The sequence below is a fragment of the Lolium rigidum genome, chromosome 4, assembly GCF_022539505.1.
Source record: "Lolium rigidum isolate FL_2022 chromosome 4, APGP_CSIRO_Lrig_0.1, whole genome shotgun sequence".
Taxonomy (NCBI): Eukaryota; Viridiplantae; Streptophyta; class Magnoliopsida; order Poales; family Poaceae; genus Lolium; species Lolium rigidum.
The window spans coordinates 174065369-174079459 of NC_061511.1; the positions used below are offsets into that span (position 1 = coordinate 174065369).

At 42.9% G+C, this 14091-nt stretch overlaps 1 protein-coding gene and 1 pseudogene across 1 annotated transcript; one reads left to right on the plus strand and one right to left on the minus strand.

Annotated features, from left to right (window-relative positions):
• Positions 1-9717: 9717 nt before the first annotated feature.
• Positions 9718-10456, plus strand: LOC124647816 (annotated as a pseudogene).
• A 1663-nt stretch (positions 10457-12119) lies between these two features.
• LOC124646562 (em protein CS41) lies at positions 12120-12902 on the minus strand. Its single transcript, XM_047186666.1, has 2 exons — positions 12710-12902; positions 12120-12618 (listed from the first exon to the last, which is right to left on the minus strand). The coding sequence occupies exons 1-2, from the start codon at positions 12828-12830 to the stop codon at positions 12446-12448; spliced, it is 294 nt and encodes a 97-aa protein (XP_047042622.1). The 5' UTR covers positions 12831-12902; the 3' UTR covers positions 12120-12445.
• Positions 12903-14091: the final 1189 nt, after the last annotated feature.

Below are 14091 nucleotides of genomic sequence, written 5' to 3' on the forward strand. Positions count from 1 at the left end.
TGCCTCAGCAGTGACGTGGATGTGTGGACACCTCTCCATCCAAATCAATGGTGAAGGACGTGGCCCATGTGGCTGCAATGCGTGATGGAGGCTAGGCGGCCGGTCGGTGAGAGCCAGGCTCTCAAGCGGTCGGAGCCGATGATGGCGGTGGCCTCGAGCGTCGTTACCTTGTTGGAGGCGTCATTTCTACGATCTTCCACCTCCGGCCAAGATATTCCGGGTAGAACCCTTCATCTTAGTCTCTCAGCTCATACATGGTGACACTACCAATGTCGCTCTCCTTCTTAGGGGCATTATCTTGGAACACATGAGGCCTGGGGGGGTATGCTGGTGGAGCAGTGTTTCATCTTCCGCGCTAATGGCGGAGGGTCTCAGCGGTTTGGTGTAGCTAGGCTCGGCGGCGAGCACATGGTGATGGATGCGCGCAGGGTGGTGACACTTCTGGCACTGTGGCGGCCTCGACGGCAGGCCTGGTAAGTTTAGTGCTTGATCCCCGTCCTGGAGATGGGCCGGTGAAAGATGGTGGCGATGAATTATCAAGCATCTGCAACGGTGTGTGTTGAGAGTTTGTTCAACCAGTTTGTGCTCCCGACTTGTTGTTGCAAGGTTTGGCGAGGCCTACGATTTTAAGATGATGTGTGATCGTGTGAGGTCAGGTCACACGGCCCGGACATGGCCACCCCCTCATCAAGCTTGTAGGTATTGGGACATCTATCACTAATGAGGTGGCTTTGGTTGATCTTTGTATTTTCCTTGTAAGACACTTTGATGAATAATCTAAATAAAAGAAGTTGTGTGAATCGTTCTGATGTAGAGGCAGGGGTGTGACCTCCATTTCGAAGAAAAAAATAAGTTCAAATAATATTGCATGGGAGGTGTTTGTTGAATGGATTTCATAGAAACTTAGGACACAAAAACACTTGGTTGAAAGGACTAAAGATTATAAACATACAACTATAGACCTAAACCTGAAGTTATTTGGTGATTCCCATCTTGTTTAGCCGAGGGCTTCACCATTCTGGCCATCGAACTGTTTAGAATACTCGGATGTTTTGCCGATCTCTCTTGTCAAACCGGTGCCACCATCGGCGACATGGATGATCATCTGATGCTTGGGCCCACTCTTACTTGCTGGCGAGCAGGGATGCATGAGAGATTCATGGTTGTTCGAGGCCGCTTGCATGTTGTTGCGGATGAGCTCGACTTTGTACACCGTTGGGGTGGTGCCCGAGTCCTGCAGCCACACATATACGTTGAAGCATGTGTTGTCTGTGTTTGGGAGCATATCCACCAACTTGACGTCGAAGGTTTCGAGGAGCCAATTTAGCAACTTCGTGTCCCTTGCGTCTAAAGGGAGGACTTGAAAGCTTAGCGGACATGTCCTTATCTTGACTCCATCCATGTCGTGGACGAGATTCGACTGTTTGATAGGAGTCTTGGGTTTATAGTGGGCTAGATTGGGTATTACTTTTATGTATTAGTTTCGAATTGAGAATGGATAGAAAGAGAAGGCAACGACTAGTCTTTAGTTTTCCCCTTTTATGGATTAATTAATTCGATAAAAGCAAAACACTCATTAAATTCAAATGGTAGCATTTCCCAAATTGGTTCGACCCCCCTCGTGTATATTTTGATGATTAAGTCGGAAGGTCCTTTTTGCCACGTGTGCATAGTTCAGTTTCGTCAGATTATCGCAAAGTCAGTTGGTTTTGTGATGATTGGGCAACAAGTTTGTTTGTACTTGACAATAAGGGACCAGGTTGAGCTAAAACACATGGAAATTTCAATCAGTTTTGTCATAAGCATGCAAATTTAGCTAAGTACTGAAGAACTAATGAACTTTACAGAGGCTAAACATACCATCAACTTAACTTAACAAAAACAAAAACTTAAACTTAAACTAGCACCAAAAATGCGCATAAGGACATGGCAGTCCCCTCTCGTGCTTCATCTGTTGCTCTTTGCCTTCTTTTGTAGTTGTTTTGCTCCTATTGGTTCGGCGCCTCCTCATGCCTACTCTAGTCCGCATGCTCTATTGGTGGTGCAATCGCACGAGGTGGATGTAGCATGCCACTGGGAAGTTCCCATCCTAGTTGGTGATACGTCTCAAACGTATCTATAATTTCTTATATTCCATGCTAGTTTTATGACAATACTCACATGTTTTATATACACTTTACATCATTTTGATGCATTTTCCGGTACTAACCTATTAACAAGATGTCGAAGCGCCAGCTCTCGTTTTCTCGCTGTTTTTGGTTTCAGAAATCCTACACAGGAAATATTCTCGGAATTGGACGAAACAAAAGCCCACGGTCTTATTTTCCATGGAGCCTTCCAGAACACCGAAGAGGAGACGAAGAGGGGACGCGCGGCGGACACACCATAGGGTGGCGCGGCCCCACCCCTGGCCGCGCCGCCATATGGGGTGAGCCCCTCGGGCGCCCCCCGACTCTGCCCCTTCGCCTATTTATTCCTTCCGTCGCGAAAACCCTAGTACCGAGAGCCACGATACGAGAAAAGTTCCAGAGACGCCGCCGCCGTCAACCCCATATCGGGGGGTTTTGAAGATCTCCTTCGGCACCCTGCCGGAGAGGGGAATCATCACCGGAGGGCTCTACATCACCATGCCCGCCTCCGGACTGATGCGCGAGTAGTTCATCCTTGGACTATGGGTCCATAGCAGTAGCTAGATGGTTGTCTTCTCCTCTTGTGCTATCATGTTTAGATCTTGTGAGCTGCCTATCATGATCAAGATCATCTATTTGTAATGCTACATGTTGTGTTTGTTGGGATCCGATGAATATGGAATACTATGTCAAGTTGATTATCGATCTATCATATATGTGTTATTTATGTTCTTGCATGCTCTCCGTTGCTAGTAGAGGCTCTGGCCAAGTTGATACTTGTGACTCCAAGAGGGAGTATTTATGCTCGATAGTGGGTTCATGCCTCCATTGAATGCGGGACGAGTGACGAAAGTTCTAAGGTTGTGGATGTGCTGTTGCCACTAGGGATAAAACATCAATGCTTTGTCTAAGGATATTTGTATTGATTACATTACGCACAGTACTTAATGCAATTGTCCGTTGTTTGCAACTTAATACTGGAAGGGGTGCGGATGCTAACCCGAAGGTGGACTTTTTAGGCATAGATGCATGTCTGGATAGCGGTCTATGTTCTTTGTCGTAATGCCCTAAGTAAATCTCATAGTAGTCATCATGATATGTATGTGTATTGTTATGCTCTCTCTATTTGTCAATTGCCCAACTGTAATTTGTTCACCCAACATGCTATTTATCTTATTGGAGAGACACCACTAGTGAACTTGTGGACCCCGGTCCATTCTTTTACATCTGAAATACAACCTACCGCAATCATTGTTCTCTCGTTGTTCTTTGCAAACAAACATCATTCTCCACACCATACGTTTAATCCTTTGTTTACAGACAAGCCGGTGAGATTGACAACCTCATTGTTAAGTTGGGGCAAAGTATTTTGATTGTGTTGTGCAGGTTCCGCGTTGGCGCCGGAATCCCTGGTGTTGCGCCGCACTACACTCCTTCACCAACAACCTTCATGTGGCCTTCATCTCCTACTGGTTCGATAACCTTGGTTTCTTACTGAGGGAAAACTTGCTGCTGTACGCATCACACCTTTCTCTTGGGGTTCCCAACGGACGTGTGCTTCACGCGTTATCAAGCATATTTTCTGGCGCCGTTGCCGGGGAGATCAAGACACGCTGCAAGGGGAGTCTCTCACACCCAATCTCTTTACTTTGTTTATTGTCTTGCTTTATTTTATTTTCTGTCTTGTTTGCTTTCTTTATATCAAAAACAACAAAAAAATTAGAGATCTTTATAGTATTTATCTTGAGTTAGGACATGAGGTGTTTGAAGACAAAATTAAAAAACCTATGGAACTTTATATGCATGCTAATGGCAATGTTATTAGTATGAATGCTTTAAACACCATTGTTGCTAATGCTATGGAAAATTCTAAGCTTGGGGAAGCTGGTTTTGAGGAGCATGATATTCTTAGTCCCCCAAGCATGGAGGAGAAAATTTACTTTGATGATACTTTACCTCCTATATATGATGATTATGGTGATGAGAATAATAATGATAGCTATCTTATTGAATTTGCTCCCACTACAATTAATGGTAATGACTATGCTTATGTGGAGAGTAATAATTTTATGCATGTAGCTCATGATAAGAATGTTTCATGTGATAGTTATATGGTTGAGTTTGTTCATGATGCTACTAAAAATCTTTATGAGAGAGGACAATATGGTTGTAGGGATTTTCATGTTACTAAAACACCTCTCTTTTTGCTTAAAATCTTGAAGTTGCGCTTGTCTTGTTTTCCTATGCTTATTGCATTATGCTTACATGACTTGTTTATTTACAAGATTCCTTTTCATAGGAAGTGGGTTAGACTTAAAAGTGTTTCTTATTTGCTTTTGATGCTCTCTTTTGCTTCAACTCTTATTTCTTGCGAGAGCATCATTAAAATTACTGAGCCCATCTTAATGGCTATAAAGAAAGCACTTCTTGGGAGATAACCCATGTTTTTTATTTTACTAATGTTTTGTTGTGTCTTGGAAGTTGTTACTACTGTAGCAACCTCTTCCTATCAAGTTTATTTCTTTGTTGTGCCAAGTAAAGTCTTTGATAGAAAAGTTGATACTAGATTTGGATTTCTGCACAGAAATAGATTTTTAGCTGTCACGAATTTGAGTTGATCTCTCTGTAGGAAACTCGTAAAATCCTGAAAAAATTCATGCGTGATCCTCAGATATGTACGCAACTTTCGTTCAATTTGATCTTTTTCATCTGAGCCTGTTAAGTGCCTCGAAAAAGTTCGTCTTTACGGACTGTTCTGTTTTGACAGATTGTGCCTTTTATTTCGCATTGCCTCTTTTACTGTGTTGAGTGGATTTCTTTGTTCCATTAACTTTCAGTAGCCTTGGGTAATATCCAGAAGTGTTGGGAATGATTTTCCTCGCTGAACATGTGAATTTTTGATTATGCACTAACCCTCTAATGAGATTGTTTTGAGTTTGGTGTGAAGGAAGTTTTCAAGGATCAAGAGAGGAGGATGATATGATATGATCAAGAAGAGTGAAAAGTCTAAGCTTGGGGATGCCCCCGTGGTTCATCCCTGCATATTTCAAGAAGACTCGGGCATCTAAGCTTGGGGATGCCCTAGGCATCCCCTTCTTCATCAACAACTTATCAGGTCACCTCTAGTGAAACTATATTTTTATTCCGTCACATCTTATGTACTTTACTTGGAGTGTCTGTTTGTATTTATTTTTGTTTATGTTTGAATAAAATCGGATCCTAGCATACCTTGTGTGGGAGAAAGACACGCTTCGCTTTTTCATTTGAACACTGGTGTTCTTAGCTTTACTTTTAATGTTCATGGCGAAAGCTGAAAGTCGCTTCATTTATTGCTATTTGGTTGGAAACAGAAAATGCTTCATGTGGTAGATGGTATATTGTCTTGAATAATTTGATACTTGGCAATTGTTTTGAGCTCTCAAGTAGATCATGTTTAAGCTTTTGCATCATGTAGTTTAAACCTATTAGTGGAGAACTACTCGTAGAGCTTGTTGAAATTTGGTTTGCATGATTGGTCTCTCTAAAGTCTAGATATTTTCTAGTAAAAGTGTTTGAGCAACAAGGAAGACAGTGTAGAGTCTTATAATGCTTGCAATATGTTCTTATGTAAGTTTTGATGTACCGGTTCATACTTGTGTTTGCTTCAAACAACCTTGCTAGCCCAAGCCTTGTACTGAGAGGGAATGCTTCTCTTGCATCCAAAACCTTCAGCCAAAACTTATGCCATTTGTGTCTACCATAACTACCTACTATGTGGTATTTTTCTGCCATTCCAAAGTAAATTGCTTGCGTGCTACCTTTCAAAAATTTCATTCCTTGCCTTTGCAATACATAGCTCATGGGAAAGTAGCCTAAAAACTATTGTGGTAATGAATATGTCGCTTATGTATCTTAGTTCTTATAAGTTGCTTGTTGAGCGGTAACCATGTTTCTGGGGACGCCATCAACCTCGTTACACCTTTGTTGAATATCATGTGAGTTGCTATGCATGTTCGTCTTGTCTCGAAGTAAGGGAGATTTCTCATGATTAAATGGTTTGAGTATGCATATTGTTAGAGAAGAACATTGGGCCGCCAACCAAAGCCATGTATCATGGTGGAAGTTTCAGCTTGGACATTAATCCTCAAATCTATTATGAGAATATTATCTGTTGTTGAACGCTTAAAGCATAAAAGAGGAGTCCATTATCTGTTTTCTATGTTGTCCCGGTATGGATATCCTCAAGTTGAGATCTATCAAAATTGAGAAATCAAATGCGATCTATCTCCTTGGACCTTTGTACAGGTGGCATAGAGGTACCCCTTTGTGACACTTGGTTGAAACATATGTAATGCAATGATAATCCATGGAAGTCCGAGCTAATTAGGACAAGGTGCGGGCACTATTGGTATTCGATGCATGAGGCTTGCAACTTATAAGAGGTTTTATGCATAACACATATGAATTATTACTACCGTTGACAAAATTGTTTCCATGTTTTCAAAATAAAAAAGCTCTAGCACATGAGTAATCCATGCTTCCCTCTGCGAAGGGCCTTTCTTTTACTTTATGTTGAGTCAGTTTACCTACTTCTTTCTATCTTAGAAGCAAACACTTGTGTCAACTGTGTGTATTGATTCTTACATGTTTACTTATTGCACTTGTTATATTACTTTATGTTGACAACTATCCATGAGATATACATGTTACAAGTTGAAAGCAATTGCTGAAACTTTAATCATCCTTTGTGTTGCTTCAAAACCTTCTATTAAGAATCTATTGCTTTATGAGTTAACTCTTATGCAAGACTTTTTGATGCTTGTCTTGAAAGTACTATTCATGAAAAGTCTTTGCTATATGATTCAGTTGTTTAGTCATTATCTATTTGTTAACAAACTATAGACCATTGCTTCGAATAACTTCATTCATCTCATATGCTTTACAATATTATTGATCAAGATTATGATAGTAGCATGTCACTTCAGAAATTATCCTTGTTATCGTTTACCTACTCGAGGGCGAGTAGGAACTAAGCTTGGGGATGCTTGATACGTCTCAAACGTATCTATAATTTCTTATGTTCCATGCTAGTTTTATGACAATACTCACATGTTTTATATACACTTTACATCATTTTGATGCATTTTCCAGTACTAACCTATTAACAAGATGCCGAAGCGCCGGTTCTCGTTTTCTGTTGTTTTTGGTTTCAGAAATCCTACACAGGAAATATTCTCAGAATTGGACGAAACAAAAGCCCACAGTCTTATTTTCCACGGATCCTTCCAGAACACCGAAGAGGAGACGAAGAGGGGACGCGAGGCGGCCACACCATAGGGTGGCGCGGCCCCACCCCTGGCCGCGCCGCCATATGGGGTAGGCCCCTCGGGCGCCTACCGACTCTGCCCATTCGCCTATTTATTCCTTCCGTCGCGAAAACCCTAGTACCGAGAGCCACGATACGAGAAAAGTTCCAGAGACGCTGTTGCCGTCAACCCCATCTCGGGGGGTTCTGAAGATCGCCTCCGGCACCCTGGCGGAGAGGGGAATCATCACCGGAGGGCTCTACATCATCATGCCCGCCTCCGGACTGATGCGTGAGTAGTTCATCCTTGGACTATGGGTCCATAGCAGTAGCTAGATGGTTGTCTTCTCCACTTGTGCTATCATGTTTAGATCTTGTGAGCTGCCTATCATGATCAAGATCATCTATTTGTAATGCTACATGTTGTGTTTGTTGGGATCCGATGAATATGGAATACTATGTCAAGTTGATTATCGATCTATCATATATGTGTTATTTATGTTCTTGCATGCTCTCCGTTGCTAGTAGAGGCTCAGGCCAAGTTGATACTTGTGACTCCAAGATGGAGTATTTATGCTCGATAGTGGGTTCATGCCTCCATTGAATGCGGGACGATGCGATGAAAGTTCTAAGGTTGTGGATGTGTTGTTGCCACTAGGGATAAAACATCAATGATTTGTCTAAGGATATTTGTATTGATTACATTACGCACGGTACTTAATGTAATTGTCCATTGTTTGCAACTTAATATCGGAAGGGGTGCGGATGCTAACCCGAAGGTGGACTTTTTAGGCATAGATGCATGCTGGATAGCGGTCTATGTTCTTTGTCGTAATGCCCTAAGTAAATCTCATAGTAGTCATCATGATATGTATGTGTATTGTTATGCCCTCTCTATTTGTCAATTGCCCAACTGTAATTTGTTCACCCAACATGCTATTTATCTTATTGAAGAGACGCCACTAGTGAACTGTGGACCCCGGTCCATTCTTTTACATCTGAAATACAACCTATCGCAATCATTGTTCTCTGTTGTTCTTTGCAAACAAATATCATTCTCCACACCATACGTTTAATCCTTTGTTTACAGCAAGCCGGTGAGATTGACAACCTCATTGTTAAGTTGGGGCAAAGTATTTTGATTGTGTTGTGCAGGTTCCACGTTGGCGCCGGAATCCCTGGTGTTGCGCCGCACTACACTCCTTCACCAACAACCTTCACGTGGCCTTCATCTCCTACTGGTTCGATAACCTTGGTTTCTTACTGAGGGAAAACTTGCTGCTGTACGCATCACACCTTCCTCTTGGGGTTCCCAACGGACGTGTGCTTCACGCGTTATCAGTTGGTGAAGAAGTTCACATGGGTGAACACCACAATCTGGTGGCCACAGTGGTATCCACGCCCATAGAACATATGGGTGTCGAGGCGGTTGATGAAACGGACCATCAAAACCCGCGGTCATGCACCACCGTCTCGAGAGAGTACATTCGGGGTTGTAACGGCTGTCGTAGCCTGCATCTAGGAAGGCACATGCGGTGTGTTAGATGCTCCACTGCTCCTCCTCCTCCTCATGGATAATGCCTAGATGTGAAGTGTGCCATCCTTGTCCATGCCCGACGGGTAGAGGAGCTCGTCGGATGTAGGCAACAGCAGAATCTGGCCAGCGAGTGCTCATCGGAGATGGATATCTTTTGCTCGTAGGGGATAAAGGTAGATGGTGTGATGTGGTGGGAGTATGGGGGATAGAAGAGGATAAATAGGAAGAGAGGGGGTGTTCTCGATGTTAAAACCATATTTTTAAGTGAGTGCGTGGAAAATAAGGGAGTTGTGCTGCGTGGAGGGAGAATGCAAGACGAACCATAATTGTGTTGTGTTTTAAGAAACTAGAGTAGTGGCTTCTATTATTCCTCTCGATATTAGATATGGTGGATTGTTTTGTGTTGGCATCGCCTTATGAATGTCGATCTCTGCATTTTTCACATCTTTGTTGACATCCTACTTCGGAATTGACATTAACAACTTTGCGCACTTTTAGTGTTTTTGTTTGATTTAATTGTATGAAGTCATCATGATGTTTCAAATTCAGTTGATGTATCATCAGTGCAATTTGTTTTACTACTAGTTGATGTATATCTACATGTATGTACAAAAAATGATAGCATGTTACGTTCTTTTTAATATATTTGTAATTCAATGAAATGCTATGTTTGATTATTATATAAAATGTTAAACATGGTTTAACTAAAGCTCTCACTTGTCGACTATTTTGCAGGTTTTGCTGCTTTAATTGTTGTACTTGTCCTCATGGTTCTGGCCCGTCAACTCCTAAAGGTTTATATGGGGACTCTCGAAAACAAACAACCAGTGGCTATAAAAAGGATCAACTAAAGTTGACAAGGAAATGAAGGCGGAATTCACTGATGAGGTTATACTACAATCTGAAATGAGGCACAAGAACATTGCAAGGCTCCTAGGTTGTTGCTTACAGGTAGATGTTCCAATGCTGGTGTACGAGTATGCATCAGGAGGGAGTCTATATGATGTTCTCTTTGGATTGAGACGCATGGATGTCATGCCAGTAGATATACGCCTGGGTATTGCTGCTGGTTCAGCTGAAGGCCCAACATACATGCATTCAACGGGGCAGAGTACAATTCGTCATGGTGATGTTAAATCTGTCAATATTCTTCTTGATGAAAATTTCTGCCCCAAAGTTTCAGACTTTGGTACCTCAAGACTGCTTGCAGGAGGAAAGGCCGAGAAGACAGAACATGTCGTAGGGGACATGAGTTACATAGATCCAATATATATGGATGAGGGGTTACTTACACAGAAGAGTGATGTCTACAGCTTTGGAGTTGTTCCGATAGAGCTCATCATGAGGAGGCCTGCAACGTACTCTAACAAGAGGGGCTATGTTGCAAACTTTGTTGAAGCGTGTCTAGACAAAAGTGCAAGGAAATTTATCGATCATGAGATATCACAAGCGAGATGGATATTAAACTTTTGGAAATGGTCAGTGGAGTTGCCGTGGAATGTGTAAAAGTTAATCCGGAAGAACGCCCAGATATGAAACAAGTAGAACATCACATCCTCGAAATTGTTGGACAGGTTGTACAACATGGACAAGCGAGAAACTACGAGGCAGATACTAGTCCTGGGCCGGATGATATTGTTTTGCTTAAGGCTTGGGAATAATGAAGCACCGGAAGATTAAGAGCAGTGCTACCTGTTGTTATCATTATGTGTATTTCATCTGGCTGTGTAACGTTTCAGTGATGAAATTTACTGGTTTTGATTTGTTAAGAAATTAAGTTACATACCACTATCCCTTATCTGAAGTAGAGAAACACTTTTAATGTATATATATGTGCTCCCTGTTTGAAATTCAAATCTGATTTTGAATGATTTTTTCTGTATGTGGAACTTCTCCCTCCTAGCTTGTTTTACGGTACCTTTTACCACTCTTAATCAAAATAACAAACGTGTGGATCTAGAAATGCATATTTAAATCTCCAAATTTCAACAGATTTTGTTTTTTTATGTAGCCTACAATATAAAGAATTTCATACTAAAGTTTTACACGCTTGTAGGTTAAGTCATTTACTAAGTCCAGATTTATTTCCAGATTTCCTTAAAACAAATATGTATGATTTTCGAATATTTTTAAACAGCAGAAGCACGGGTACCTAAAAGCTAAAGACACTTTTCTAACTAAACTAACAAAAAGAAAGTATATACATATATAGTAGAGCTTCTCAGTGATTCAACTGATGATTTTGAAACATAAATCGTACTGTACTAGAGATCACACGTCAGTTGAAACAGTACATGTTGATATCTCTTTGCTAAATGACATGAGAGTTATCAATTATTGCCAAAGAAGCATTATTTAAGTACAACTCATTGGAGAAAAAACAACATACTCACTCCGATTCATATTACTAGACGTATCTAGACATATTTTATACATTTTAGTTGTGATACCCATTTTAGCATCAAGTAACATGGATCGGACTAAGAAAAACTGAAAATGAGAAACAAGAGCTTGGTGATAGGGTTAAGAATGCTGGCAATCCTAGTTCCTAAGTAAGAGCATTACGCATCAAGACCCTCGGAGGAAAAGGATACAAAGCGAGCTCTCAAATCTGATCATCCTGAACGCACAGCTTGCCACAAGCTCCTAGAAAGTCAGGATCATAGCTATGGCTGCGTGTTCGGACGGGGAGCTCGAGGCTTCGTACCTTCTCCGGAGGATTGACAAGTGGACCGTGATTACGGAGTGCGGATGGCGCGTTGCCGCCGGCGTGGCACTGGCAGCGATTGCCGCTTCGGCAGTGTGCCTGACGTTGGGTTGGTGAGCTGCTTGAGGCGACCCGGTTGCAGTTCGGCAGGGAGAGGGGCTCGAACCAATCTGAGTCCGCCGCTCGGCCATGTTCAAAAGAAGGATTTCCAGTGCTTGCAGATTACCGGGCGAGCTACCAAATTATTTTTCCAACACAACCTACATTTCTCTGCTGCTTCAACAAGTGGTTTGAGACAATAAACCTGTTTTCTCAAGAGGGCGACTACGGGTCTAGGGGTCTGATATGTTCCCGCTAACTACTAGTCTCACAGAGCAGAGCATACGGCTTGCTACTGCGAACGTTGAGTGGCGTGTGCAACTGTGCATTCAGACTTCAAGTATGGCCAGAAGAGACAGTTCGAACATGGAACACCTGCATGGAAGAGATTCAGATTGATTAAGCACCGACGCACTACATTACAGATGAGTAGCAAGCTGACAGGAGTACTTACTAGGCACGACAGAACATGGACACCTAAAATGCACACAGGAGTTTACTAGGCACGACAGAACAGGGACACCGAAAATGCACACATGATACACACTAAGTATGATCGGCTACATGCGTGCTCCACTTCAGGAACTGACCGACATTATTCAGTAGCAGACACAACCAGAAGACATCAGCTAACAGCCAACTACGAAGAGACATCAGCGGTCAGCTTGCTTGCTACTACCTACTAGGTACTAAAACATCGGAGGCTTGGTCTTGTACTTGGACTCGTCGATGTCGATGCCCTCCTTGGCGGCGCGCTCGCCGCCGGACTCGTCGTTGGTGCTCAGGCCGCCCTTGCGCCCCATCTCGCTGTATCCTTCCTCCCCGATCTGCTCCTTCCGAGTCTGCCCGCCGCGGCTGCGCCCTGCACAAATACATGCGTGTTACAACAATGATCCGAAGCTAAAATACTTGGCGACACATATGTTGCGCGAGTGCTATGTCCATGTACGAACCTTCGGCGAGTTTCTCCTGCGCCTCGTAGCTCTTCCCGCCGGTGCCGCCGGGGACGACGGTCTGCCCCTCGCGGGCCAGGCTGTCCAGCTCCGACCTCCCCTTCTCCTGACCGGACGCCATTGCTTCCTGAAACTAACTGGGACTGACTGGAGTGGAGTTCGTACGTATGAGTAGTCTATGCAATGCAACTGCTCGTGCTTTTGATGGTGAGGGTGGATAAGGTAAGCGTCGCAGTTTTATAGCGTGCGAGGGGCGGCGCTCGAGAGGCGCGGCACGTGTGCGCCGACGCGGACGTCCGCCGGCCCATCTCGTCGTCCCTGCTGTGGAGGCACGTGTTGGGCAAAGGCCTGGTGGACGACGCGTCATGAGCGTGTGCTTGGGCTCGTGCGGCCGAGACTCTGCTGGCTTTGCACTGCCGACACGTACGAAGTTTTGCACCCTTTTTACTCTAACACATGCTCTATGTATTTTGGAAGAGTGAAAGGTGGCGAAAAACCAAAATTGATCCCGGGTGTATTATGTGTAAAACTTATTTTAAAAAGTAAAAAAAATATTAAAGATTTTTTTCATGTATAGGGATATGTTCTATGTGTGCACGTAAAGTTTCACATAAAATCGACATGTAAAAAAGACCTCAAGAAATGCACTATTTTAGTACCAAAAAGTTATCTTTTTACACATGGCACAAAACATATTGGTTTTGCTGAAACAACCTTGTGAGCATTTAACATGTATACACGAGACATTTATATATATATATATATTTTATCATTTGTTAATATGTTTAAAATGCATCTCCACATGTACCTTAAATAAACACTCACATGAGCAACGGTAGGGTTCTGTTGAAGAAAACAAAAAAATCCTACGATAGAATAACACAGCCAAGATCAATTTTATGGAGATGCAAAGTAACGAAGGGATTTGGTGTTCATACCCTTGGAGACCAAAACTTTTACGTTCGCAACGAAAGTTGTTGGTCAAGATGTATAGCGACGCCGATCTCAGAATCGAGTAGAAGTACAAATGTTGAAGTGCTCCAAGTGTCGCACCTCCGCAGTTCTACACACGTACGACGTATAGACGGCCCCAGGCTTCGGTCCAACAAAGTAGTGGAAGAAAAAGATCCGGACATATGTTTCTAGCAGCACGACGATGTGTGTATGGTGTAGAGATCTCGCCGTATGCATGTTCCTAACTCAGGAACACCCACGTGAAGAGAGAGAGAGAGAGAGAGAGAGAGAGAGAGAGAGAGAGAGAGAGAGAGAGAGAGAGAGAGAGAGAGAGAGAGAGAGAGAGAGAGAGAGAGAGAGAGAGAGAGAGAGAGAGAGAGAGAGAGAGAGAGAGAGAGAGAGAGAGAGAGAGAGAGAGAGAGAGAGAG